At 39.8% G+C, this 24,782-nt stretch overlaps 1 protein-coding gene across 1 annotated transcript in view; it reads left to right on the top strand.

The window, feature by feature from the left end:
• The window catches only part of cnih3 (cornichon family AMPA receptor auxiliary protein 3), a 73,492-nt gene that overhangs the window by 40,658 nt on the left and 8,052 nt on the right, over window positions 1–24,782 (top strand). Inside the window, 2 exon segments of the mRNA XM_030047279.1 lie at window positions 18,417–18,529; window positions 22,575–22,718. Of these exon segments, the coding sequence (XP_029903139.1) occupies window positions 18,417–18,529; window positions 22,575–22,718 (257 nt within the window).

Genomic DNA, 24,782 nt, shown 5'->3' on the forward strand with positions numbered 1-24,782 from the left:
CATACACACACATAGACATATATACTTTTATATATATAGAAAACAACAGCTGGACATGCAGGTGATGTAGTTTGTGTAAAGTGTGTTGTCTGATGTGGGGTCACTGAGGACCTGTCTGCATGATTTGAGAAAACTCGGTGAAGCTTGCCGAGTTACAGGACACAAAGTGAAGCTGGCTGCACCGCACAGATGGTGTCTCTGTTTGTGGGATTATGTGTGTGTGCATGTGTGTGTTGCGCATGCAACCTTGCTTGCATTTAGCTGTGTGTGTGTGCGAGCGAGGCAGAAAGAGATATATGTACCGAATGGCACGTTTTGACTGGGAAATTCTCTTTCATGTTTTACTGAAGGATAATGGTGATGGTGATGATGGTAATTATGGTAAAAGTTAGACATAAATGATATAGAATTTCCTCAACAAGCTCATTCAAGGTAGATGATTTCTCTTTGCGTGAGCCAGAGGGAAGAGAGGGATGCATTTTGACTCGAAATCCCTTCAATCATGCGTAGTGATCAGTGCACCTCCGTGAGAAAATCACTGATTATTGTGCATGTTAAAGCAGCTCTCATGGCAATGGCAGTTCAGTGGTTGTCAAAGTGGTTTCTGGGAACCCCCGGGGGTCCTTTAAGGGGTTCCAAGGACTCCCCAGCAAAATCAGGAATACTTTAATATCCCTACAGTATAATTTCATTCACAAGAAATTACCCCAGTTGTTCCAGTGAATGTATAAGAGTGACTATTCTAATCACAGGTCTCACTCTCACGACAAGTATCTCTCCATGCAAAGTGTAGGCATTATAGAAAATCATCAGCATAAATCCTGCCATATGAGGCATGTTTTTCTTCTATGTGGAGATTTCAAACATGAAAATATTTGAGAGGCCCTGACTCAGCGCCTGATGTCGATGAGGCGAACGCGCACATGATTCATTGTCACCATACTGTTGCTTACCTGATGATTTGCTTTTGACAGAGCACATCTGGGGTATTTTTGCATGATGAAACAGCATGGTTATTGTTGTACTGTAGCATTAGATCCTATAATTAGAACGAAACTGATTCTGTTTCCGTGGCTATTGTTCTCTGCCTCTCTGCAAAGCTGCCTGGTAACGGTTTATTTGAGGCAAAAAACGGGATGGGACGGTGTATCTAATTCAGTTTTTCCCCTACACAACCAATTTGTGACATAAGCTTAGCCTGCAACCAGTTCCTGCTGCTCTCTCTGCTGTCTCTCTCTCTCTCCTCTCTCTCCTCTCTCTCCTCTCTCTCTCTCTCTCTCTCTCTTCTCTCTCTCTCTCTTTGTTCTCAATGTCACTCTGCCCCTCACTGTCAATCCTATCTCTTCCCTTTTTTGACGCTGGGACTCTTGCATTGTCTCTATCTCTGCCTCACCGTCTTTCTGCCTGTATATATTTGCCTGGCTCTCACCTTACACAGATAGAGCACATCTCATTTTACTGCTGTAGTGAATGCTTGGTCCTCAGGTAATTTGTGTGTTTGTGTGTTTGTGTGTTTGTGCACGTGCATATGTTTATGCATGTGTTTGACAGTGTGGATATTGCTGTGTGATTTCTGACTGTCCAAACCCAATCAAAATGTACATCCTACTGCTGAGAAACAGACCTTCTCCATATGTAGAGATAGCTGCATGTGTTTTTTGTGATTTTATGTGTGTGAGTTTTGGTGGGAATCTTTATCTTTTCGATTCAGTTCGTGACTCACTGTTGGTGACAAGTTTTTCTAGTATTGGAACAGTTCAATTCAATTTGGATTTGTAATACATGATTGAAGTCAATGATTTTATTCATTAATTTTAGCCAAATTTTACATCTACGTGCACTATTGTAAGACTCTGCATTGTCTTCTGAAATGTGGGGGGAAAAAAACAGACGAACGAAATATTTAAACATAATCAGTTCAAAAAAGCATTATTAACAAAAATAGCTGCATTGTTTAGTACTCTGGAGCACCGTGTCCTAACAGCATGTTAGTGTCCATCTCGTCTCAAAGGAAGCTCTCTGTTCACACTGAAACCGTAAGAATTTAAATTAAACCATGTACATTTTTTCGACAGAGGTTCAACTCAAAATGATGCGCTACGCTGCATTGTGTCGCTCCTGGCCAGTCAGGACATTCCAATAGAAAATAGAGCAATCAAACTGATTTTGTCACTAACGATTGCTCCCATTGCATTCAGTTTGGACAGTGTCAGGTCGACACAATGTGAAATCTTTTCAATCAGTTCAAAGCATTTCATATTGATTCAGGCTGAGGTTAGACCCATCCATTCTATTTATTTCTTTTAGCAGATATATTTAGTCCTTTGACAAAGCACTATGAATGGCAACAGAGTGGCGTTGTCCATCGGCTGGAGGACTCGGATTCAAGCCGCAGTGTCAGCAAATGGCCTGCTGAAGTTCCATTGAGCAAGACAATATCCCCACCGGCTCCAAGGGTGCTGTTCTGAAGCTGACCCTGACCTCTGATGTCCCTGTGGAAGTGGACAAGCAAAAAGACAGTTTTCCCTACAGGGATAACAGTATAGGCTGAGGTCAATGTCTGATCAGTTTGTCCCCATTAATGTAGTTAAGATCAACATAGGAAATTTCTCTGACACACAGTAACATTAGTTTCACATATGGTGTTTTAGGTTAGAGGCAAAGATGTTCGGTGATGGAGGTATAACTGCATTACTGCTGCACAATGGCTCCATTCCCCAAGCAATTGTTTGGAAAATTCAAATTGTGTTCCCTTCTAAACCATCCAAAAGGCACAAGGAACATTTTGAAAACCTGTTATTTGAGAGATTTTAGTGTTGAGTTGGAGTGCAGGGAAGCAATGCCAGCCTTTAGGCAGCAAATACTGAACATTTAAAAAGACACAATGAAAGAAGTGAAAGTAGGTAAGACTAGGAAACCCCTGGGGACAAGTAAGACAACAGGAACCAAATGACATGAAAATTCAACACAAGGATCAATGGTACGCTTACCATCCATTAATAACAAGTATGTGGAAAAACAATTGTAGTAGGTATGTCTGGTAAGTCTCACTGACTCACATCCTCAATTATGATATGATAAGTCTGCAATTTTATATTGGAGACAAAAATAAAAATGAGTCACCCACTGTCATTGAACATTTGTGTATGCTAAATGTTGGAGCAAAAAGATTCCAGCAACACTGAAAGCAAAATTAGAAACACACACACACACACACACACACACACACACACACACACACACACACACACACACACACTTTATTGTGAAAACCAACACATTTCAGCAGAAAGCCTCCTATTTTGCCTGACCTGTTTATGCACCTTGCAAAGAGATGAAGCTGTGCCAGACTACCAGCTCTACTACTATATTCCAAATGTTTGCATGGAGTCCCAGAGTGAATGATCACCCAGCAGCATATGGATGATTCTCATCACTTAATGATGTTCACTGGGCCATTCTTCTAAAAATTCTGTGTATTCCTGTGAGAAACATTCCTCTACAGCAAGCAAAGCCAGGGAGACCCCTGTCCTGCATCCTGTGAAGTCTCCAACAGCTACCAGTGTACACATTTCTCAAAACAGGACAGGGTATAATCAAATGGTGAGGCTTGCCGCGGTTGGCAAATATCAGGGGATGCAGACGACATGGTGGGACGGAAGGAGTCATTAGGTTGTCAGCGAGTCTGTGAATCCATGTGCTGAGAGGCTGCATAGAAAGACAAAGAGGAGGCAGAGAAGAGGACAGAGTGTGAGAGCAACAAAAAGACAAGATGGGGAAGAGAAATAGAGTGTAATGCTTGTTTGCACGCAAAGCTGGCATTTAGGCCTACACCACCATGGTTTGATTCACTAGAGCTACTCATATTAAACATGGATAAACTCAGGGAATTGTGAGTCACTCTGGATAAAAGCATGCACCAAAGGTGGAAGACATAAAGTAACTCTCCTAACCTTGCTGGAATAAATCTTGCACCATCCCAACACAAAGAGTATAACTACTCTACTTTGATGTGTGAACACATTTTCAAGAAATGTGTCATTGAGATATGTTTGGAATTGTCTTATACTGAAACAATCAAAATGTAATTTCTCATTTTCAGTTTGAAAGCACAAAGCACTGTTTGTAATTGCATAGGACAACCAAGTGTGTTAATTTTTTTCTAACACAGCAAGGTAACAAAATTCAAATGGATGATGTCAGAAGACTGAGGTCGCCCTGTTGTGATGGGGTTCCTTTCAAAATGACAAATCCAACATTTGGAAAACAGTGATGCTAACTGTGGCATACTGACTGCTGACATCAAAATAAAACTTATCACAGAAAACATTTAAAGAATACATCAGATTTTTTTAAAGACTGTATTTAAAGAATACATCCGATTTTTTTAAGACTACACCCCCATTAAAACATGGTCAGGCATGATTTAAAATCATATACTGCACAATTTTAACAATCACTTTACACTGAGGAGCTTACCACTTGAGCTAGGCATTATGGACAAATTCTAATATTATGATATCTTTGATTGAGTGCCTTGATATCAGTATTGTAACAGTATTTTAGGAATGACTATTCACTATAGGGGTGTTTTTAGATACTTAAGATACTTAAACACAAGATGACCATCACTGCTGTCATAAGTCTTTAACCACATCAGATTTTTTTAAACAATCATTAGCAATGTGGATATGCTGACCAAGGATGTAGAGGAGAATAAGTTAAGATTGGATCCCTTTAACATCATACAAACCAGGAAAAGACCACACTTGTGCTACATCACAGCATTACAATATCCAAAATCCCAGACAATATCTAGCCCCATACCACGATATTGATTCAATACTGAAATATCACCCAGCCATACTTACCACTGTGTTGCAGCTTCTCACAGAGCTTCACTACAGTCCAGTGGGGGAATCATAAAAGGCTTCAAAATCCATAGATCCATCCACCTTTTTGAAAAGGGGGAGCTCACAGTATAGTCACATGTGAAGTTATCTTGCAGCTGTTACCTACAATAGCATTTTCCTCAGTAAATAAACTTGCAGCATGAAAAGAAGAAAAAAATCTGCAGGAGCACAACATTTGGCATACTTGTAGCCAGGAAAACAGATTTGCCAATATGCAAAATAGTCATTATATTTCCTGACAGAAAGTATGATTTGTTTAAATATATATATATATATATATATATATACTGTGAGGTTCCCATTTTAAAAAGGAGATGTACTAGTTTTTGGAGGTTTAAGTGATTACACAATTGAGAGGCTGCAGCACAAAGCTAAGTTCCTCATTACTAGAGGAATCAGTGAAGTTGGGGTCTGTTTCATAATGATGCCAGATTTTAATGAGGTCTGCATTGAAAATAGTAATAATAATAATAAAAATAACAACAACAATATGCAAACCTATCCTTTAGTAGCAGTTATTTCAAGACTTTTGCCAAGTGAAATCTCAAAATGATATACAGTGTTTTGGAATGAGTCTCTTAATTTATCCAGAAGGAGCTTGTCCCAGTGACCATAATTTCCATTCCAGCTGAGGGCAATATTGCTAATCTCAGTAGCTTCAAACTTTTAAACGTGTGCACCATGGCTTTTAGAATATACTGTGGCCTGGGGCTGCTGTCATCACCAGCTCCTGCTGAATGAGAATTTCATCATCTCAATTGCAAAAAGAAGAGTCTTGCAATTTCATGCCTATCATTCCTGCCCTCTGGGTGAGAGGGCATCAGCAGACACGCTGTCGGAGCTCAGTTTATTTAAGTTGAGAAAGAGGACCCTTTGATGTTGCAGCTGAAGAAAAGCTAGACTTTCTGAAGCTTGGCAATGAATGAAAGCAAGCTTGAAGTATACAAAATATCACAGCTGTGTGGCAAAAACCTAGCATCTCAAATATGTCAAGTTCTCACTAATTATGCAACAGACAATATTCAAAACAAACAGCCTACCATTTAGTTTGATGACCAACCGTTTCATAGCACAGATTTTTAAGGTTATGCATAGTACTAAAAATCCAAGAAAAAAAAACAAAAAACATACTTCTGACCAAACTATCAGCTGTTGCTAAGTGGTTGGCAACATGATGCAGCTTGTAGAGAATAACATCATTAACTCCAACATTGTTCCTATAAGCAAACTGCAATGGATACTGAGAAAATGAGACCTGCCTGCTCAAAATCTTTCTAAACATTACATAATGTGTGAAGTTAAACCTCTAGGTCAAAGATCCTTCCGTTCACACTGCATTTCTTAGGAATAGGAGCTAAGCATGAGGTTTCCCACCATAAAGGTTAGGGTTAAAAGTTAAGGAAAAGAAAAAAAAAACAAAAGAAGGATTCCAATTAAAATATTCTTATGGAAGTCATAAATAAGTGTTCAATAGGGATACTTATTTAGGGAAACTCATGCTGCATACCAAGGAAGCTCTAGACCCATGTGATCTTATACTTATATTATGTTGCTGTGCGGCAAGATTTTTTCATGTAAGTGTATTAAAATAACCATACATTTTGTGAACACCACACACATGAACATAGCGGCACATACTGAAAGCATGTAGCATGTTCCCTGCCTACCAGAAGCCTTCTTACTAAGCCTTTGTGTCCACATTTTCCTCTGAATTCTGTTTGAACAACTAAATGAACTGTGTGCGTCCCCGCACCACCGCCACTCAGACGAATGCGAATCCTTTAAAGGGTGTAAAATATGTATAATTATTTTTTGCTGAGCTTAATTACAGTTGCCTATTCTGAAAGGAGGGTTGAGACAGTAATTGGCGAGTAGGTCTTTTTTCATCTCAGCCGGTGGAGGAAAAATTGCTGCAGCTAAAATGAGCATCCCAGCTCCATGCAGAGGAGTGCGAATGAAAAGGAACTAGGCAGAGAACAGTGTGGTAAACTTGATTGTATGTATGCAACATGAGGGGTAACGTATGGGAGACTGGAGAGAGGCTGAGGGTTATGAGTTTCCAGGCTGCCTGTGTGGCTAGTGAACATCTTGCTTAGTCATTTTTTATCTCCTTTTTGCTGTAATGTTTTGATCTTAAAGGAAGACTCCATACAAAAAGTATTTCCATAAAGAGAAAGCCTTTGAAACCTTCTTCATTTATTTATAGTTTTCCATCTTGTATTCATGATTTTTTTTTTTTTTTTTTTTTTTTTTTAACATTGGCAGAACCAAGTAGTTTCATGGAACACAAAAGAGTGATGAATGACTGGTTAGACCATTGCCATTTAAGTAAAATATTTTCTGGCAAACAATAATTGAATTTGTGAAGATGTATAGATTATTTAATGGATTAATAATGCATAGATTAACCACTGCAGATGCTCTTCATAATATAAAGCATTATGAAGTGAGAGGTAACTGACTGATCAACCTGAATGTGGCTCTTGATGCCCTCAGGACACAGATGAGAGAAAAATGTGGGTTTGATGTTTTTTTTAAGTTAAATAATCAAATTGTTCAGGCAGTAGCCTGAAATTCACCCCCTTCTGTGTTGCTACTGTAGCAACTCTGGAAGAGCACTACCTACTGCCAACTGAGATATCCTTTTTGGCATGATGATAGCGTCATTGCTTGGAGAACATGAGGCCCTTCTGACAGCAACATTGGTGACATCCCGGGTTTGTGTCTGGTCCCCTTCAGATGTTACAATATATTACGTCTGATTGGCAGAGCTGACTGCACAGGCTCTTGACTTTTATACCAGCTCTGCCTGTGTCTCAGGAAGAAGCCAGAGTAGACTGGCATTAAGAATATGGGTGCACTGATGAAAGCTGGCTTCCGACTGCACTGCGGGAACAAACATCAGAGGCTGCATCTATTTTTCTCCTACGTCAGTGGTTTGAATCCAGGAAACTTTGCAGGAAACCGAACACCTGCCAGTCTGCCAAATGAAAATCTGAGAGTTCAGCCAACAGTTAAATCTTGGTATCAAACTTCATAGCCACCCTCCTCTGTTGGGAACCGTGGTCTAATGTCTGCTCAGTGCTTCTAATTTGCTGTGGTTCTGCGAGCTGCACAGCCAGGTGGGTCACAAACCAGGAGTCAGGGTGAACAGAGTAAGATGAAGAGTAGGGAAAAGTGGCCTGTGAGGTTGGGTTGCATGCTCAGCTGCATGCAGAATAGTTACATCCTCACTCTTTATCTTGCATTCTCCCTCTATTTATTTATTTCCCTCATTAATTCTCAGTGTTGCTCAGTGACCTGGTGTGTACCTCATGTCCCTTCAGGGAGCCGCCTGAAAAGTCACATTTGAAAAGCTCTCCAGCCTCTTTTCAACTGTGAATGAGCGCACTCCATGGCAGGAGGCCTCACTAATTGGACCTAGAGAGGTTGAGGCCGAGACGAGGCGGCTCTGTCAGGCTCCGCTTGGGCTCTGAAGGGAGCGTGGGCTGGAGCTCTCATTTACAATATTGAATGGTGATTTGTAGTAAGAGGTCTGGGAGCTGCTTGCCTCAGCCCACAGTTAATGAGAGGAAGGAGTGCACACAAAAGTGAATAAGCAGGAACACCTTTTTAGAGAAAGTGAAGGTGGATGAAATGTTTGTGAGAAGGAGGGACAAAAGAGAGGGACAAGAGAGACAAAAAGTGAGTCAGAAGGAGGTTCTTTTGGTTATCCAAATGTCACCTGAATCTAGTTATTTTAACATCTTTCGCACAGGAACATAGATCACTCTTGCCCAATGCACAGATGATGTCTTTGATGTCTTTCATTTGATGTGCTGGGTGGTTTCAGCGACATCAGATCTTCACCAAATTATGATGCTCTGCTGACAAAAGGAAAAAAGTGGAAATCAAATGCTTTGTTTATATTGTCTTTTAACAAAAACTTTTATAAATGAGCACATACAATGATCTGAAACAAGCAAAATTCAAATGAGATGCAGTCCATTGAATAAGTAAGGGAGGACGAAGTCAATTCAGGCCACGATTGCAGTGCGTGACCCAGTAAAGTTCATTATGTCTCTTTCCTTCAATGTCAGCTTTCCCAAATGAGAACAAAACACATCCCTCTGATCTAATTGTGCCTTGCCAGGATTTTGTCTTCCTGACACCACTGCAGATAACAACTACAGTGTGGTCCGGTGCCTTTCTTCAAAAAAATCAGGAGAAATGAGTCATTCCTAGGCCACGGAGGCAATCTGAGCCATTAGCACAGTATCACATGCAGTGCATCACTATTCCATTCAAATTTCTGCAGATACCCTTAAAACTGGCCATCTAATTTGAATGGAGAATTACATAATCTGTTTTCCAGTGTGCTGCTGTCCTCTAAAGCATGGCTTATTAGTGCAGCAGCCAGCATGTTATACATTTTACCAGCAGATGGCAATGTCAAGAGGAATGGGAGATGTCACTGCACCTCCTGGAGGCCAAACAGAGAACAGCTGTTGAATTCCATTGTAAGTTACTTGAGACTGATGTCATTTAGAGGCAGTTCAACACTACAACCTCATCACAGTTCACTTCTACTGGAAAAAAGAAAGAAAAGAAAAGCCAGTCACTTTAACTGAGCAGCCAAATAGTTGCTCTAAGGGTCATGCAGTTTAGCGACAGTATGAAGTGGCCTACCTCACACAGTGCGTCACCCAGTGTCACCAGACTGGAGACATACTGGCCTTTGACTTAAGTTGTCAAGTGCTGCTAATGTCATTTGGCTGCATCGCTGCAGTATAGACATATCTATATTATAATGCACGGATAGTTTTCCAATGTCTCACAGGCCTTACTGACTACTGTATATACAGTATGAGGTAAGCTAGATCATTCAGCATGAGCCCAAAATGGAGTTGAGAAAAAGGTTTTTGTTCATTTATGTTTTGGTTGTTTTCTTTTATTTTGTTTTTAACCTATTCAAACATGAACTTCTAGCCTAAATCTAAATCTAGTGATGATCCCAAGGTTTCCAAATAAACCAAATATGTCCCCTTGAATTCCAAATGGAATTACAGATGTTGGAGTTCATGGCAAACCCACCGGACTCATCAGTGGGTTTGTTATTACAAATGTATGCTGTGCTGCCGAGCTTTGTTCAAAACCCACAAAACTTTATTTTAAATTCTAATGGAGATCCCAAGGTTTCCAGAGACAACAAATATGTCCTGCCAAATGGCACAATGGCTTCTTGGGACTGAATATTCACTCAGTGTAAGCGTGGTGCAGCTTCAGTGAAACAGTGCAACTAGTAGATACAGAATATATGTATGTGACACTGTCATGCAATATGGAAAAAAAAAATGTTTGTTTCTCTAACTTTGAAGGTACTCAAGAGAAAAGGGAAAGTTATTGTTCAGTTATGTTTTTTCCTGTCCTCCCATTCCCCATTTCCCCCTGTATTTTTTATACTGGTACTGGTTTTTATACTGTAGTTTTTATACTGGTTTCTTGTATGGTGAGCAGAAGTGGGTCAGTGCTCTCACTGCATGTAGGGACACCAAGGTGAAGACATATCCCCCTGCTCTTTATACATTGTGCTTTCTGTGTATGGCTGGGGTGGACTGCTCAAACATTGCCAGCTCATTCTTTTTAAAACAGTGATAAGATGGCTGGAGGATGGCTGTGTCCTGTTGTGAAAAATGCATGGAGACCTTCCAGCCAATCAGAATGAAACAATCATTCAGGCCATGGCAAAAGAGGAGAGATGTTTGTTCTTTTCCACTGCATTGCTGCTTCTGTGTTTTGTTTATTTTTCTTCTGTTTTTTCTTCTCTTTCTTTCTTTTTTTTTCCTCGCAAGAACATGTCACTGATACAAAACCAGGGCGGAAATGAATGAATGCCACATATTGCCTTGAGTTTTACTTGTATGGCTACATGACCTTATTTCACCATTTACATTTATATTTACAAGTTTGGCATTTGCTCCTAGCCTGGGGGAAACCTTAGAAAAAGCTTCAGTTCGTTTCAGGCAACCTAGTGAGGAATGAGGGTACAAGCCATGGCACACTGACACTGTTGCTGTAAGAAGAGGGCTCATACAAGATACCAAATGCTAAATGCTGAGGCAGTATAGAAAGCAGGCTTTTGTTGTGCTGTGCATAAGCATTACCAATGTGAACAATTCTTTCACACCATTAAAATGCATATAACGTGCCGGTGTCTCAAACACTGAGTCAGACAGTTTGAGAGTGACAAAGGTGGAGTACACTAGAAAGAAAATATTAAAAATGAGTAGTTTTAAAGACAGGACATTGTGCAAACATATTCATCTTTAGATATAAAATTTATACTGCACTTCAGATGAATCAGCAGTGAAAAAGCCTGACTGTCATTTACTGACTGTACATGATACAGTGTCACTCCCCTTCCCTCACTGTCCTGTTTCTTGCTTTTACTCCATCTCCTTCTTTTTCACACCTCATCTCACTTTCACTCTGCTGCTCCTTGCTCACACCATGATACATAATTCATGCAAAAATACTGTATTTTGCAGGTGTTCTGGCGACTCAGCAGATTAAGACGCGCAGTGTGTATTTTCAGTATTGTCGATATGAATCTGGCTCATGCCATTTTTTACATGCTACACCCATCCTTTCTCTGTATTTCCTGGTAGTCACTACTGTGTGCTCTTTAGCAAAGCAAAGATGCCTGAATAAAACAGGAACATTGTATATTCCTTATAAATTTGAATCACAATCAAAAGTCTCAACTGCCAAGTCCAGCAAAGCTGCAGTAATCTGTGTCATTGATATTAGTGCGTGCTGGGTAATAGCCTATCAGCCAGTAGCAGTTTGCAATTTGTACTGTGCTGCTTTTTCAGAAACAATTATTAACGTGTTGACTGGAATATTGTTTGTTCACTTATACAACTGATATTGCTCTTTAAAGGCTTTTCAAAACCGTTTAAAACCGGACATGGACTTATAAACACTGGTGTAGTGTTGACTTTTACACTTACCCCCTGATTTACTTAAGCTTTCCGGTGGTGCTAATGGCATTGTGCACAACTGAACATAACTGAACTGACTGCAGATGAATTGTAGCTTTGATGGCAATTATCTGGGACAGTTATTTAACTGTACATTGTCCCTGTTAAATAAATAAACAAATAAATAAATAAAAATAAGGATATACAGGAACAAATGGGTCTTGGACATCAGCTGTCAACTCAAGGGGACAATCCATAGAACATACGCTGACTATATATGGAGTAACATATTTATATACTGTATATGCAGCCCATTCGGCACTGTATTACTATGTGTGTTCAGGCAGTGTGGCGTACAGTATGGCTGCAGCTGTACATAGTGTCCAGTAATGTGGTGACACAGTGCATCATGTGATACTTTTAATGAGTTGGATTAAAAACAAAAATAGATTCCCACATGAATGAACACTTGTCAGGGCTGCAGTTGGGAGCTGCTGGGTGGATCAGATGGGTGTAAGGGCGGCCCCCAGGCACCACAGCCAGAGATACAGATCTCCAGTCCCAGCCAAGCACAGTCCCAGATGGGTCCCTCTCTCAAAACACACACACACACATACACACACATACACACACACACACACACACACACACACACACACACACACACAGCATCAGAAGATCCTATTCAGACAGTCTGCGATAAAAGGAAGAAAATAGTCTATTTGCATGGGGATTGCATGTACATGCTCCAGCACACAAAGACATACACACACAGCTATTCTGAGTGTGTATACTGTATACACTGAGAAGTCACTGCAAGGTCGCCAGCGGTGCCCCATGTCTGTCACAGGGATCAGCAACACAACTGAGCTTTGAAACGAAACCATAATGCTCAGAGGCACTGGAGGCTTAATATGAGACAGGAACTGGATTTGGTCAATGATGCTGAGAAAAATATGGTTGGTTTTGTTTGTCTGTCTATAAACACAGTTCCTGTTTAACATATCCATAAAGTTTCATTTTACATATCCATAAAGTTTCAAACACACCCACCGTAGCAAATAAACTGAAACTTAAAGGAATAAGGAATAAGACAGGCTTTCCAATACCTTTTTCACCTCTGTACGTCCAGTGGTTCAGTACACAAGGTTATGTTAGCCATAGCCACCACACCCTACTGTGTTTTTAAAATACTCAAAACAATTCTAGTAATTTTCCAGCACTGAACATAAGCATAATAAGCATAATGTTAACAGCTAGGTGAGCCATTTTTGTGTAGAGATATGCTTTATTTAATCAGTTTTGGCAAATGCACAATGTTCACAGCTGAATAAAATCGGACCAAAGTTCAACTGTTACCCGCTAATGGCTTTAAGCATGACATGATACTGATGCTCAGTGACAAAATCAAGCATATTCAGAATCTACATTCTGCTTTCAAATACAAACCTTTGTCCTACAAAACTGTTCAACACTGTAACATTCAAGCCTACTCAGAGACATGGTGCTGTAAGTTTTCTTTACACTTGTGTTTTTGCGTATTTTACTTTATATGCTTGGGAGTGTAGCATTATTGCCTATACTGGATTGGTGGATCATGTTTATGCCTTCAACTACGTGCTCTTAACCAACATACAGCACTGTAGGGATTTGAAAGTGGGCAGAGTCTGTGTGTGTGTGTGTGTGTGTGTGTGTGTGTGTGTGTGTGTGTGTGTAAAGCTTTGTGTGACTGTTTGTTTTTTAATGAGCTTTTTGTCTGTGCATATAGGGATGGTAGTGTCTCTCTGTGTGTGTGCATATCCGTGCATGTGTCCGCTCATCCACGTACATAAGCACTTTTGTGTGTGTGTGTGTGTGTGTGTGTGTGTGTGTGTGTGTGTGTGTGTGTGTGTTGTATGGTATGTCAGAGTGTGTGTATGTGCCTTCTCCACGGCATGTGTGAAAGCAAATGGATATATTTAGTTTTTGTCTGAGCAGCAGTTTTTCTCGTCTCCCGCTGTTGAACAGCTATTCAGTGAAAATGTGTTATTCTGTTATTAGGAAACATGTAGCCATCTGAATAATGCATCCCGAACACTGCCTCTTCATGGCAGTATATAACGTACAATAATCTTCAAGGGCAGGCAGCTCTAATGTGTCAGCCCGTAGACTGTTAAATATACATGAGTAGTGAACACGCTTGCTTTTGTGTATAGCATTAACTATGGCACTGAAAAGCTAAATTTCACTGGACAACAACATTTTCATGTTTTAACATGCATGGCTCTCAGATAAATCACTCACCCATATTGGGGTTTGAAAGGCGTTCATAGCAATTTACACAGCAGGTGGTTTCACTCAAATAGTCTGACTGGTCAAAGATCCTTGAAGCTGTGAGTTATTGATTGAAATGGTGAATTTTGTGGTCAGCCAGGAGGATATTAAGCAAGTGCTAAGTGGGATCAGTTGTCAGTCAGATAGTGTGTCCAGTAGTCTGACTTGTTTTTCCTTGGATTCTCCATCTGTTAGTTCTTCTTCTATTTATTACAAACATACTGCTTCTGCTGTTGCGGCCAGAAATATGAAACACATCAGCTCTGGTGCACCAGAGGATTTTATTATCCAAGAAAGACCTACCAGACACTGTGAGTGTGTAGAATAGCAAATGTAAAAGCCTCCATGAACTGTGCATAGGTTGATCATGATTTTGCTGTATCAAGCAGTGATAGAGAGCGTCACAATGGATGTTTATTTATATGAAAATGTTGCAGATAATTACTTATATAAAATATTCCACACAGTGCACATGCTACAGTAACAACCGCATAAAAGCTGTACCAGCATAGAGGGCATTCATTACTGGGAATATGGATACTTCTGCACAGCTCTCATGAATATTGCATTATAACCACAGTAAAGAACACCTTCTCAGGTGACTTCATTTGAATGTCACTACATTTTGAAAGCATGGTCAGCAACTATGTACGTGCATCTTATGCATTCTCTTTTCTGTATGGTAACTCAGTGTAGGCCTTTTGATAAGGTGGACAGCCAGAACAGTATGTATACATTAGTTTTATATGATTGTGGTGTGAATATATTTGATGAAGTGCATGCTCTTAGATACCTTTTTCTATTTATGAACCTCTCAAAATGTAAAGAATAGATGTGTAAAGAAAGAAAAGAGAAGACAATGTTTGAGGCACGCTTTGAGGTCGTTTTCCGACAACATATTTGGCAGCCTCTCGCAGCTGTGAAAAGGTGCCAGACGACTGGGGTTCCCCTTGCCACTGGAAATACCACTTCACAATGAAGATAGTGGCACTGGGACATGCACAATCTCAGTGCCACTTTAAAAGCATTTCCGTGCAGGCAGCCTACAGTATACCTTGGCAGCATCGTTACAGACAACTGCACCCGGGATGATGAGATTCAAAACCGAATCAGGCAAGCATTAGCATCCCCGAGAAAGCCCGTGCAGTCTGCATTTCCACACCGCTCTGTGTTTGTGAGACCTGGACGTCGTGCAGCCGCCACATCAAATACCTAGAGGTCTTCCATTTACACTGTCTCCTGATCATCGACACCACTTGTGAGGACAGGGTGAAATCTGAAAACAAACAAGCAGGTTTTTGCAGTGTTGTGCCATGTTATAATCTATCCCTGATCATACTTTTCATTGATTCGTTTTTAGTTAAATTAATTAGAAGAGTGTACTCAGTAACACGCAGATCTCCACCAGGCATACCTCCCCTTTTCTGAACTATAGGCTACTCTATGCACTGAGCAAAACCTCAGAGTTAATTGTTTTATCAAATACTTTTCAAATTACAAATTAAATTACTGTATGACTAAAATATAATACAGTATATTATGGGAAAAAAACTCCCCAAGCCTCTCAACTTTAGCTGTTTCTTGTTCTTTCGTATCTGTTGTACTTCATTGCACACATTATACCAGAGGTCGGGAACCTGTAGCTCGCGAGCCATTTGTGGCTCTTTGCCAGAAGTCATGGCTTTCAACAGAAACCGAGTTTCAAAAAGAGCACACTTTAAAATAGCAATATTCAAAATTACTACTGAAGGTCTCCCTCTGTCTATAACTTCAGATCAGTTCAACTGAAATAGCTTTATTGCTTACATATGATGAATATTATTCAAAGTAAATACATGGACATCATTATCCAGGTTCCATACTGATACAGCCCATTCTTTAATTGCTATACAATGCAGCACACTACACTACAATTTTCTAGAATTTATTCAATTACTAAATAAACTTTATTTATTTATTTTTTTTTTTGTCCTTTAACCTAGAAGAACTTCCACTTTCTCTTTTGGAATTATCATTTGGAAGTTTGTTATTTTCTTGGCTATTTCCCTGTAGTGGAGATCTCTTACTGAGGCGAGCTTCTCACGGTGGAGGAGGAAGTGATTCTCTGTCTCTATTTCCCCTGACGAGCACATATACATTGCTTTCTGAGCAGCCATGTCTGTCTGTGTCTCTCTTTCTCTCTCTCTCTCATACACACACACACACACACACACACACACACACACACACACACACACTAGACCTGCGAACATTAGGTAAGTAGTCCACCGACATATGAAACAGTGACATCTGCTCTTCTACAGACGTGAACCAGACGGTGTTTCCTGACAGAGTTTTCCAGTGTGTCTGCTCTGTGTTCTGTTGACTCTCTTGTCAGCAGTGTGTAAACTCAAAAAAAACAAATGCAACTTTGATGTCAGTGAACTCGTAAGGTAAGGGTAAAGGTAACACCTACCACCTTGTGTCACCTTTTCTTACCAATTCTAAACGAATACCTGACTTGAATGAAAGACGTCTGGGTGGCTCACCGGTAAAGAGTGCACACCATGTACTAGGGCTTAGTCCCAATCGCAGCGACCGGGGTTTGAATCTGACCTCAGGTCCTTTGCTGCATGTCATCCTCTCTCTCTCCCCAGCCTTTCCTGTCTATCTCCACTGTGACTATCAAATAAAACAGAAAATGCTGAAAAAAAAAAATCTTTAAAAAAAGAAAAAAAAAGTCTGAAAACATGTTTCAGTCATGAGTGATTTTAGTTATTTGTTTATTTATGTATTCTTCTTCTTCTTCTCTTCCTAACCCACACATGTACACACAGGCTGTTCTGGGGACCTAGCAGCAAAGCAGAATGAGCCACTTCTCTGATTGGCTGGTTACATTGGAGGTCACTCTGTTCTCTAGCACTGATTGATTAATCTCACTTAAGTACGTTAATGACTGCACATCTGACTTTTTTCAGTTACTTCTGTACATTTTAGAGCACTAAAGCATGCCAAATACAAGGAAGTCGCCATTCTAAAATATCCTTTATGAATAACCTTTAAGAAAATGCCCAAAAACAAGTTAAATTTCATTACAGCTACTGAATATTAAGAATGACAGGAAGAGTGATTCCAGAGGACTCATGCATAATCTTGCTCACTGTTTGCCAGAAGGTTGTCTCAAGCTGGTCCTAGAGTTATTATGATAATGACTGATGAATCCTTGCCACCAGTGTGTGTGTTTCCCATTGTGAAGCTAAGCTCTCCATAATCTAGATGGGAGGCTTTTAGCCACTTGGAATGCACACACTAGACAGATTTACAATGGCTAAATATAGGCTATGCTAAGGATTTACAGAGGAAATTATGATGCTTTAGGTCTTTCTTACACCTGTAGGCATTAAAATGATTATGTAAAAAAGTATTCGTTTATTTTTCAGTAATATCTGCATTTGAAATTCATATCACCCAGAGAGAGTCTTACATGTCTTCTATCTTCTTACTCCGATATCTTTGACAAACTTTATTGCCCCTTGCATTCACTTTCAAGGTTTTTGGCATTTTTATCCCATCTGTTTTACAATCCAAGCAGTAAATCAGCAGAATAAGTTCACATTTATGTATCATCAGCATTGCCAGTAAACCAATGAAGGACCAAAAATAAATAAATAAATAAATAAAATCAGAGCAAGAAACAAAATATCAATGCCATGAATGCAACTCATTCATATAATTGCATATAATTGCTCAAATACCAAGTGTGCACCGGTTCTCATGGGCATTTGTTTGCTGTTCTTTACCAGCATCTCCCAGATATGTATTGATGCAAAAGACACTTTTATTAAAATATATTGCAGTCTCATCATGTAATATTAATGTATCATTAGGAACGCAATAAAGATGCTATAGCGGAACAGATATAGAGCCAAGCCGAAGTGCTGAGTGGTGTTTGAGTGTGCCAGCAAGGTGCCTGGCTCTCTGCTTCTTGGCATTACAAGGGTTATTCAGTTTTCTAAATCTGAATAATCAGTCAAACTGCTCTCACTTCTCTCCCATCCTTTCTCTCCCTCTTTCCTGGTCTGTGGCTCCCTTTTTCTCTCAATCTTCCACTCGTGCTTCACCATCACCACCACTTCTCACTGTCTACTGCTTTCTTCCCCTCTTTCCTGTCTCTCCCCTTCTTTCCTCCCTGCCTTATCCCTTCTCTTCCTCCCCTCTTCCTCTCTGTCTCTCTCTCTTTCTCCCACAGTTGGTGCTACCAGAGTACTCCATACATGGGCTCTTCTGTATCATGTTCCTGTGTGCCCAGGAGTGGCTGACTGTAGGCCTCAACATCCCCCTGCTCTTCTACAACACATGGAGGTAACTATCCAATCCATTGTGTGTGTGTGTGTGTGTGTGTGTGTGTGTGTGTGTGTGTGTGTGTGTGTGTGTGTGTGTGTGTGTGTGTGTGTGTGTGTGTGTGTGTTTGTGTCTATGTGTGTATGTGTTTGCCTTTCTGGACAAAAAAAAATGCAGAAAACAGTCTGCAGTGAGGGCATTTTTGCCAGTTTACTTTAATGACAGGTTCACTACTTATCAACACAGACCTTATTTTGAAAGTAGTTTTGTGTTATTTGTATACATATTGTGGTTTTTGAAAGCTTCTTTGGTTGCCCCATGGTGGTCTTTTTTAAAAGTAGTAGCTGCCTCAGTGTCATAAGTTTCACACAACTGAACCTAGTAGTGAAGTTATACATGAAACTGTAAATAATAAGAAAAAACATTTAGGTAAAGTTTGAGTTAAAAAAAAAAAATGTGGGTAATGTGATCCTATCCTACTATTTAGGTTTGAGGCATTAGTGTTGAAATTAATGCACAAGGTTTAGTTGAGAGTGAAGGCTAATGGTTGAGGTTAATGTAAGTTTAGGGTCAGGAGTTGGGATTAAGCTAGGTGGTGAGAGGTGAGAATTAAAATAAGATTTATGCTAGGGCAAAAGGTTACATATACAGGCTTGCAGTGGAGAGGGTTGATGTTAGCGGCTTTCAGTTAGAAACGTTTTCATTGAAAAGCTGCAGATGATGTTAATACAGATCCAATGTCTGTGAAAGCCAATAGTCAGAAAATAGGTCACCTGTCAAAGAACACCAGTCTTTTGTTTTTCTTTCTTTTTCTGTCTTTGTCTTTGTGGTTGCTGCTGTTCTTCCTGTTGGTGAGGGTTTGATGTGGCTCACTGGCAGGCTGCACTTGATGGGTTTGTGTTCAGCAGGTTGAACCTAAACAGTGAGGGGACACAAGCAGAGAAATGTAAGACAAGGAGGAGAAGGAGGAGGAGAGGAGAGGAGAGGAGAGGAGAGGAGAGGAAGGGAGAGGAAAGGAGGAGAGAAAAACATCCTGCTGCCTCACTAATTGGAAATTGTGCCAGATGCCCACTGGCTACAGATGCTGCTTCCCGCACAGCTGAGATGAGAAGACAAGGAATGAAAGAGACAGAGAGAGAGAACAAGAGAGAGAGAGATACTGAGATGGCAGAGATGGAGGGAGATGGAAACAGAAAGATGGCAAAAAATTAAGACACGAGTTGCAGAGGGCAGGATGGACACGTGGCAGAGCAAGAGAGAGAGAAGAGTGAGTGATGGGAGAGAGATCTAACACTGACAAGGTGATTTGGAGGAGAGTGGGGGCAGGGAGGGAGAACAGTGGGAAGCTTCTGGACTTTCAGGATGATGGGTAATCATACAGTACCTACAGAGCTGGGTCGGCATAGGTGTGCACACAGTCTTATGTGTGTTTGTGAATGTGTGTGATGATCCTTTGTGCTGTTTCAAGCTGACAGATTGCCAGCAAAATGGTCAAAACCTTCACATGTAATCCCCAGTGTTTTGAATAATGTGTCAATATAAGGCTCGTGTTGTAGCCATACTAACTGGCCATTTTTCTCACGAGGAACATGCTTGAGAGGCTATATCATGACCATTTTAAGGGTTGTGTGGTTACCTCAGTGACATCAGCTGCTTTGAACACACACATATGCACACACACTCACACACACATACACACACACTGACATCTCTGTTGACCCCTAAGCAAGAATAAGAAATAAGCACCACCAATGTTTGGACTGGCTGTAGATGTGACAGAGCAACCCGCAGGTGTTGTGCGTGCGTGCGTGTGTGTGTGTGTGTGTGTGTGTGTGTGTGTGTGCAAAGTTTGCTGTAGTAAGGCCAATCAGGTAGTCTGATTTTGCTCACATTTGGAGTGAAGATGCATCGGGCATTGTATTTTGTATACTAAAATGATTGTCCGGTTTGGTCTAAATGTCAAACTTTCACCAGACCAATTGTGATGAAACTTAAAGGGATGATGCAGTTTATCTTCATTGGTTGACAACCTTGTTCTCTGATTTTATTGATTTTGATTGATTTTTGACTTTTTGATTAATATTTTAACCTAAATTGCTTTGGATTAAAATACAGATGGTTGTTAAATTTAGGGGGGGAAAAGGCTCTTTTTCTTGGGTTCTCAAAAAGCTGACAGTTTGTTACTGACTGGCCCTTAGAGTGGCTGCCATCATTTGTGGGGGTGAGATTTCCTTGTTCTTGAAATTCTCAGTGTGTGTGAGTGTGGACAGGCAAGCTTAGAGACAGTTTGGCCATTAGTGCAAGTTATTGATATGCTTTTGTTGCAAGCTGAATGTGTGTTTTTCTGTATGTGTGTGTGTATGTGTGTCTGTGTGTTAAGTTAGAATTGTCAGGAGGATGAACTGCTCCACCAGTGCTGATCATTGTTTACTTGCAGCAGATGATGTTGCCTTTGATGTGTGTGTTTGTGTGACTGGACAGTTTTTATGTTTTCAGCTTTTGTGACGTCTCTCACCTTTTCTTATGGGAAGCTGTGGAGGGATCAGTATCTTTTTTTTTTTTTTTTCTTTTATCACCAAAATGTTAATTAAAATGTGTTATGCAATAGTTTGTTTACTATTAGCAAACTATGTGTACCTCATTATCAGCCATTTGAGCATGTATCTTTTGTGGAAATACATGGAAATTATTATGTATTCAATGACTCATTACAAAACTCCTTGCCATACTCAAAATACATCATAAAGTATTATCAAATGCATTATTGAATACGTCATACATGCATGAGTCATCTACTGATCACACAGACATTATGAACTGAATGTACATTGCAGTTAATTTATGACCAAACAAATCACTGTGAGCAGCCAGATGTACATACATAAAACCATTGTTTAGCCCAAATTATTGACCACATGTGTAAAAGGTGGCAGCTTCCTGGTCTGACATCACACACACCATTCAGTTCAAAACGTCCAACATCATAAGCAGGTGTGTGAAATGCTTCAATGTGGCCCAAAGCCAGGAGCCCTCTTTATGCACCTGGTCCATTACTTACATTACTCTAAAATAACCCATTGTTACAATTAATCCAATTCATTTGTGTCAGCTTTGGCATCAATTAAAGGCAAAGTTCACCCTAAAAATTATGAACATGAAGCACTACTATGATTCAGCAAAGTTCAGTCAATATTTGTGAACATAAAAAAGCAACACAGCAGCGGTGAGACCCTCTTGATGTCTTCTCAGGCTGGTTTTCATTGAGTACACATTTTCAGTATGGCACATTTACTATTTCCCAGTTGCGAGAGCCCAAGTGAAATAAGTCTCATTTGTATATAAAAGCTCCGGGAAACATCCGATAATTCAACAAACACAGCCTGCTGTTTATCACCTCCAGGTTTTGTGTTTTTGGCAGCACTGCAGATTAGACCCTTGGTGCTTTTTTCTTCACATAGCTTTGAGAGAGACTTGTTTGTGTTCACAAATATTGATTATACTAAAAACATAGTAATAACATATGCAAATGCAATTACTGGGTGGATTTTCTCTTCAAGTTTCAATCCAGTCAGCAGGTGAAAAAAATAACTGTAATTTGAAAGTAAACATTTGTGATTAGAATAATTTGTTATGCATGGAAATCAAAATAGTACCTTGTTTCCTTGACTGGCTGGATTTTGAAACAAAAAAAGAAACATCAACTCCAGCCCTGATTTGACCACATAACAGACCTGGGTAAAAATATATATTTGAATATCCATTCAAATATTTTGTCATGGTGCACTTTGTTTATCTTGATGGACATTTTATCAGCCTGAAAAATGGAAAGGCCACAAGATAAGGCAAGCCAAATCGTTCCCCAATTTACGCAGACATATTCAGTTTCAATTTCACCCAAGTCTGCTGCATGATGGTGTCCACCTAACTCATCATGCCATCTTTTTCCATTTTATCCCCTTCCCAATTTCCTCCCATCATCTCCCCCGCCTCCCTCCCTTCTCCCCCCTTTCCCCGGGGTTTGGAACGGGTCAACTACCCGTGGTGTGGTCTTTGCCCTCTGTGGTAGGTACTTCCATAGCCCAACGGACACTAAGGAGCTGCTGTACGACCCAGCATCTGTGATGAATGGCGACACGCTCAAGTTCTGCCTGAAAGAGGCCTGGTGCAAGCTGTCCTTCTTCGTCCTCTCCTTCTTCTACTATCTCTATTGGTGAGCCAGTGGCAAACAGGGTTGGGGATAATTGGATTACATGTGAAAGTATTACATTAATCTGATTACAAAAAAAAGGTAACTGGAAAAAAAAAGTCAAACAATAACTTGCCATCTATTGGAATACATCCTGAAAGCAACCCTGGAAACCTGGGGAATGGGTTTGGAAATAGGTGTCAACCCTGCCTTTCACCTCCCTCATAACACTGCAATTTGACAGTAACAAAATACTGTAAGTTCAGTTATGAGCTGAAAATGGCTTTATTCTCAACATGTAACTGAATCAACCTGTCTGGATGGTAAGTAAGTATATTCTCTCACAGAATGAGCTATCAGCCAGCCTGTCTTATAGTATATTTTGTTACAGTCAAATCTGAGTGCAACTACTAAAAGGGAGCTGAAGCCGATTGTTTTTTTCAATATTAGTCTGGCTACATGGCCAGGTGAACTTCCCTAGGATGTTCAAAAGGTTGTTTCACAGAAATTGGCACTAACCCTTAAGGATTTGTTTGCAATATTATTGCAAAGAGGTGTGTAATGCAACCATTTCCATCACAATCACCCTACAAGTCCATATAGCTATGTATATTTACTATTAGGGCTAATACTGCTCGCATTATAAATGGTGAGACTTGCATGAGATGTTGATAGAATCTGTTTCATCACACCACTGATATGCATTAAAATTACAAACAAATGCTTAATGGGATAGCAGATGCCAAAATAAAAGGCAACTTTGAATGTCCTCAGAGAGGATTTATTAGCAAAAAGTAGTTGGAGTATGGATAAGTGCCACATCTACTAGAGAGGATAACGTTTTGGATTATTGGAATGAAAATGCACATTATTGTTCTGCCTGTGCATTGTTACATAATTTCTCTGGTTGTGATAAAAAAAAAAAAAAATCTGGAGTTGATTGTCATTTACACAATGTTTCTGTCGATGTCTAATAACCATGTTATTAATCATTACGGATTCTTGTTCCATGTGTCGTTTGGTGGTTGCAGTGTGTGGAACCTGGAAATATCCCTCTAATAGGTCTTATCAAAGGAAACACTTAAAGGTACAATCCTTACATTTTTTGCCCTTTTACACTATGACAGTGAATGGAGACAGAATAGCATTATTCTTGAGAAATTTTTACATGATCCGTTGTGGTCCCCCATATAGCCCCCACAGTCTTTGGCACATTATTCAGAATGAGAAAACCTACATATTATGAGCCATTAATGTGCCATGAGGGACTGTCGTGGCTATGTGGCTTTTAGCTATGAGTCGTGAAGCCCAGTGGCTCTAACAGTAAGAGTATTCCCATATTATTCTTAGATTTTTGAATGACATGGCTGCAGGTTTAAAGATAGAGCTTTCCACAGCAGCCAGTAGCTCAGATGATGATTTCTGATGGCAAATTATTCCCTTGACCAAAAGGATTGCAACTTTAACATGGAGTTGTTCTTCTATGTGTGTGATAATGCTGTGACAGGGCATGTCAACATATAATGTCCAATCCTTGTAGGCACATTATGTATTAAGTTGTTCTTGTCTTTTTCTGCAGTAGCTTCATTGTTAATTATTCATTATATTCTGATAATGTCTACATCACAGCAATACCACACGGGTAGAAAAGCAAAATCATGAACAATGTTAATGACTATTGCTATTATAGAATAATAACAGATATTGTATTTATGTAAAAGACTAAAATTTGACATCTTTACAATATATTTAATCTAGAATTGCATCTTAAAATCATTTTTCAAACAAGTTATAAACACCTGCCAGTGAGGTGAGATTTTCTTGTTTCCATTGCTGTGTCACTTCTATGATAGATTTCTTAAAACAAAAGACAATATCTTGTTATGAGGGGATATTCATTCCTTCAAGATAATGTGCTTTATTTTAAGAAAATATACAGTTCATTGAAAAAGTCAGCATTGGAAATGACCTCACCTCACTGATATGTTTTGACTTGTTTTATGAAAAATTATGATTTTAAAAATCAGTACTAGATTAATTGATTCATGAAGATGGACATATTTTGTCATTACAAGAGAAAGTTGCCCT

Source organism: Myripristis murdjan, chromosome 24 (genome assembly GCF_902150065.1).
Source record: "Myripristis murdjan chromosome 24, fMyrMur1.1, whole genome shotgun sequence".
NCBI lineage: Eukaryota > Metazoa > Chordata > Actinopteri > Holocentriformes > Holocentridae > Myripristis > Myripristis murdjan.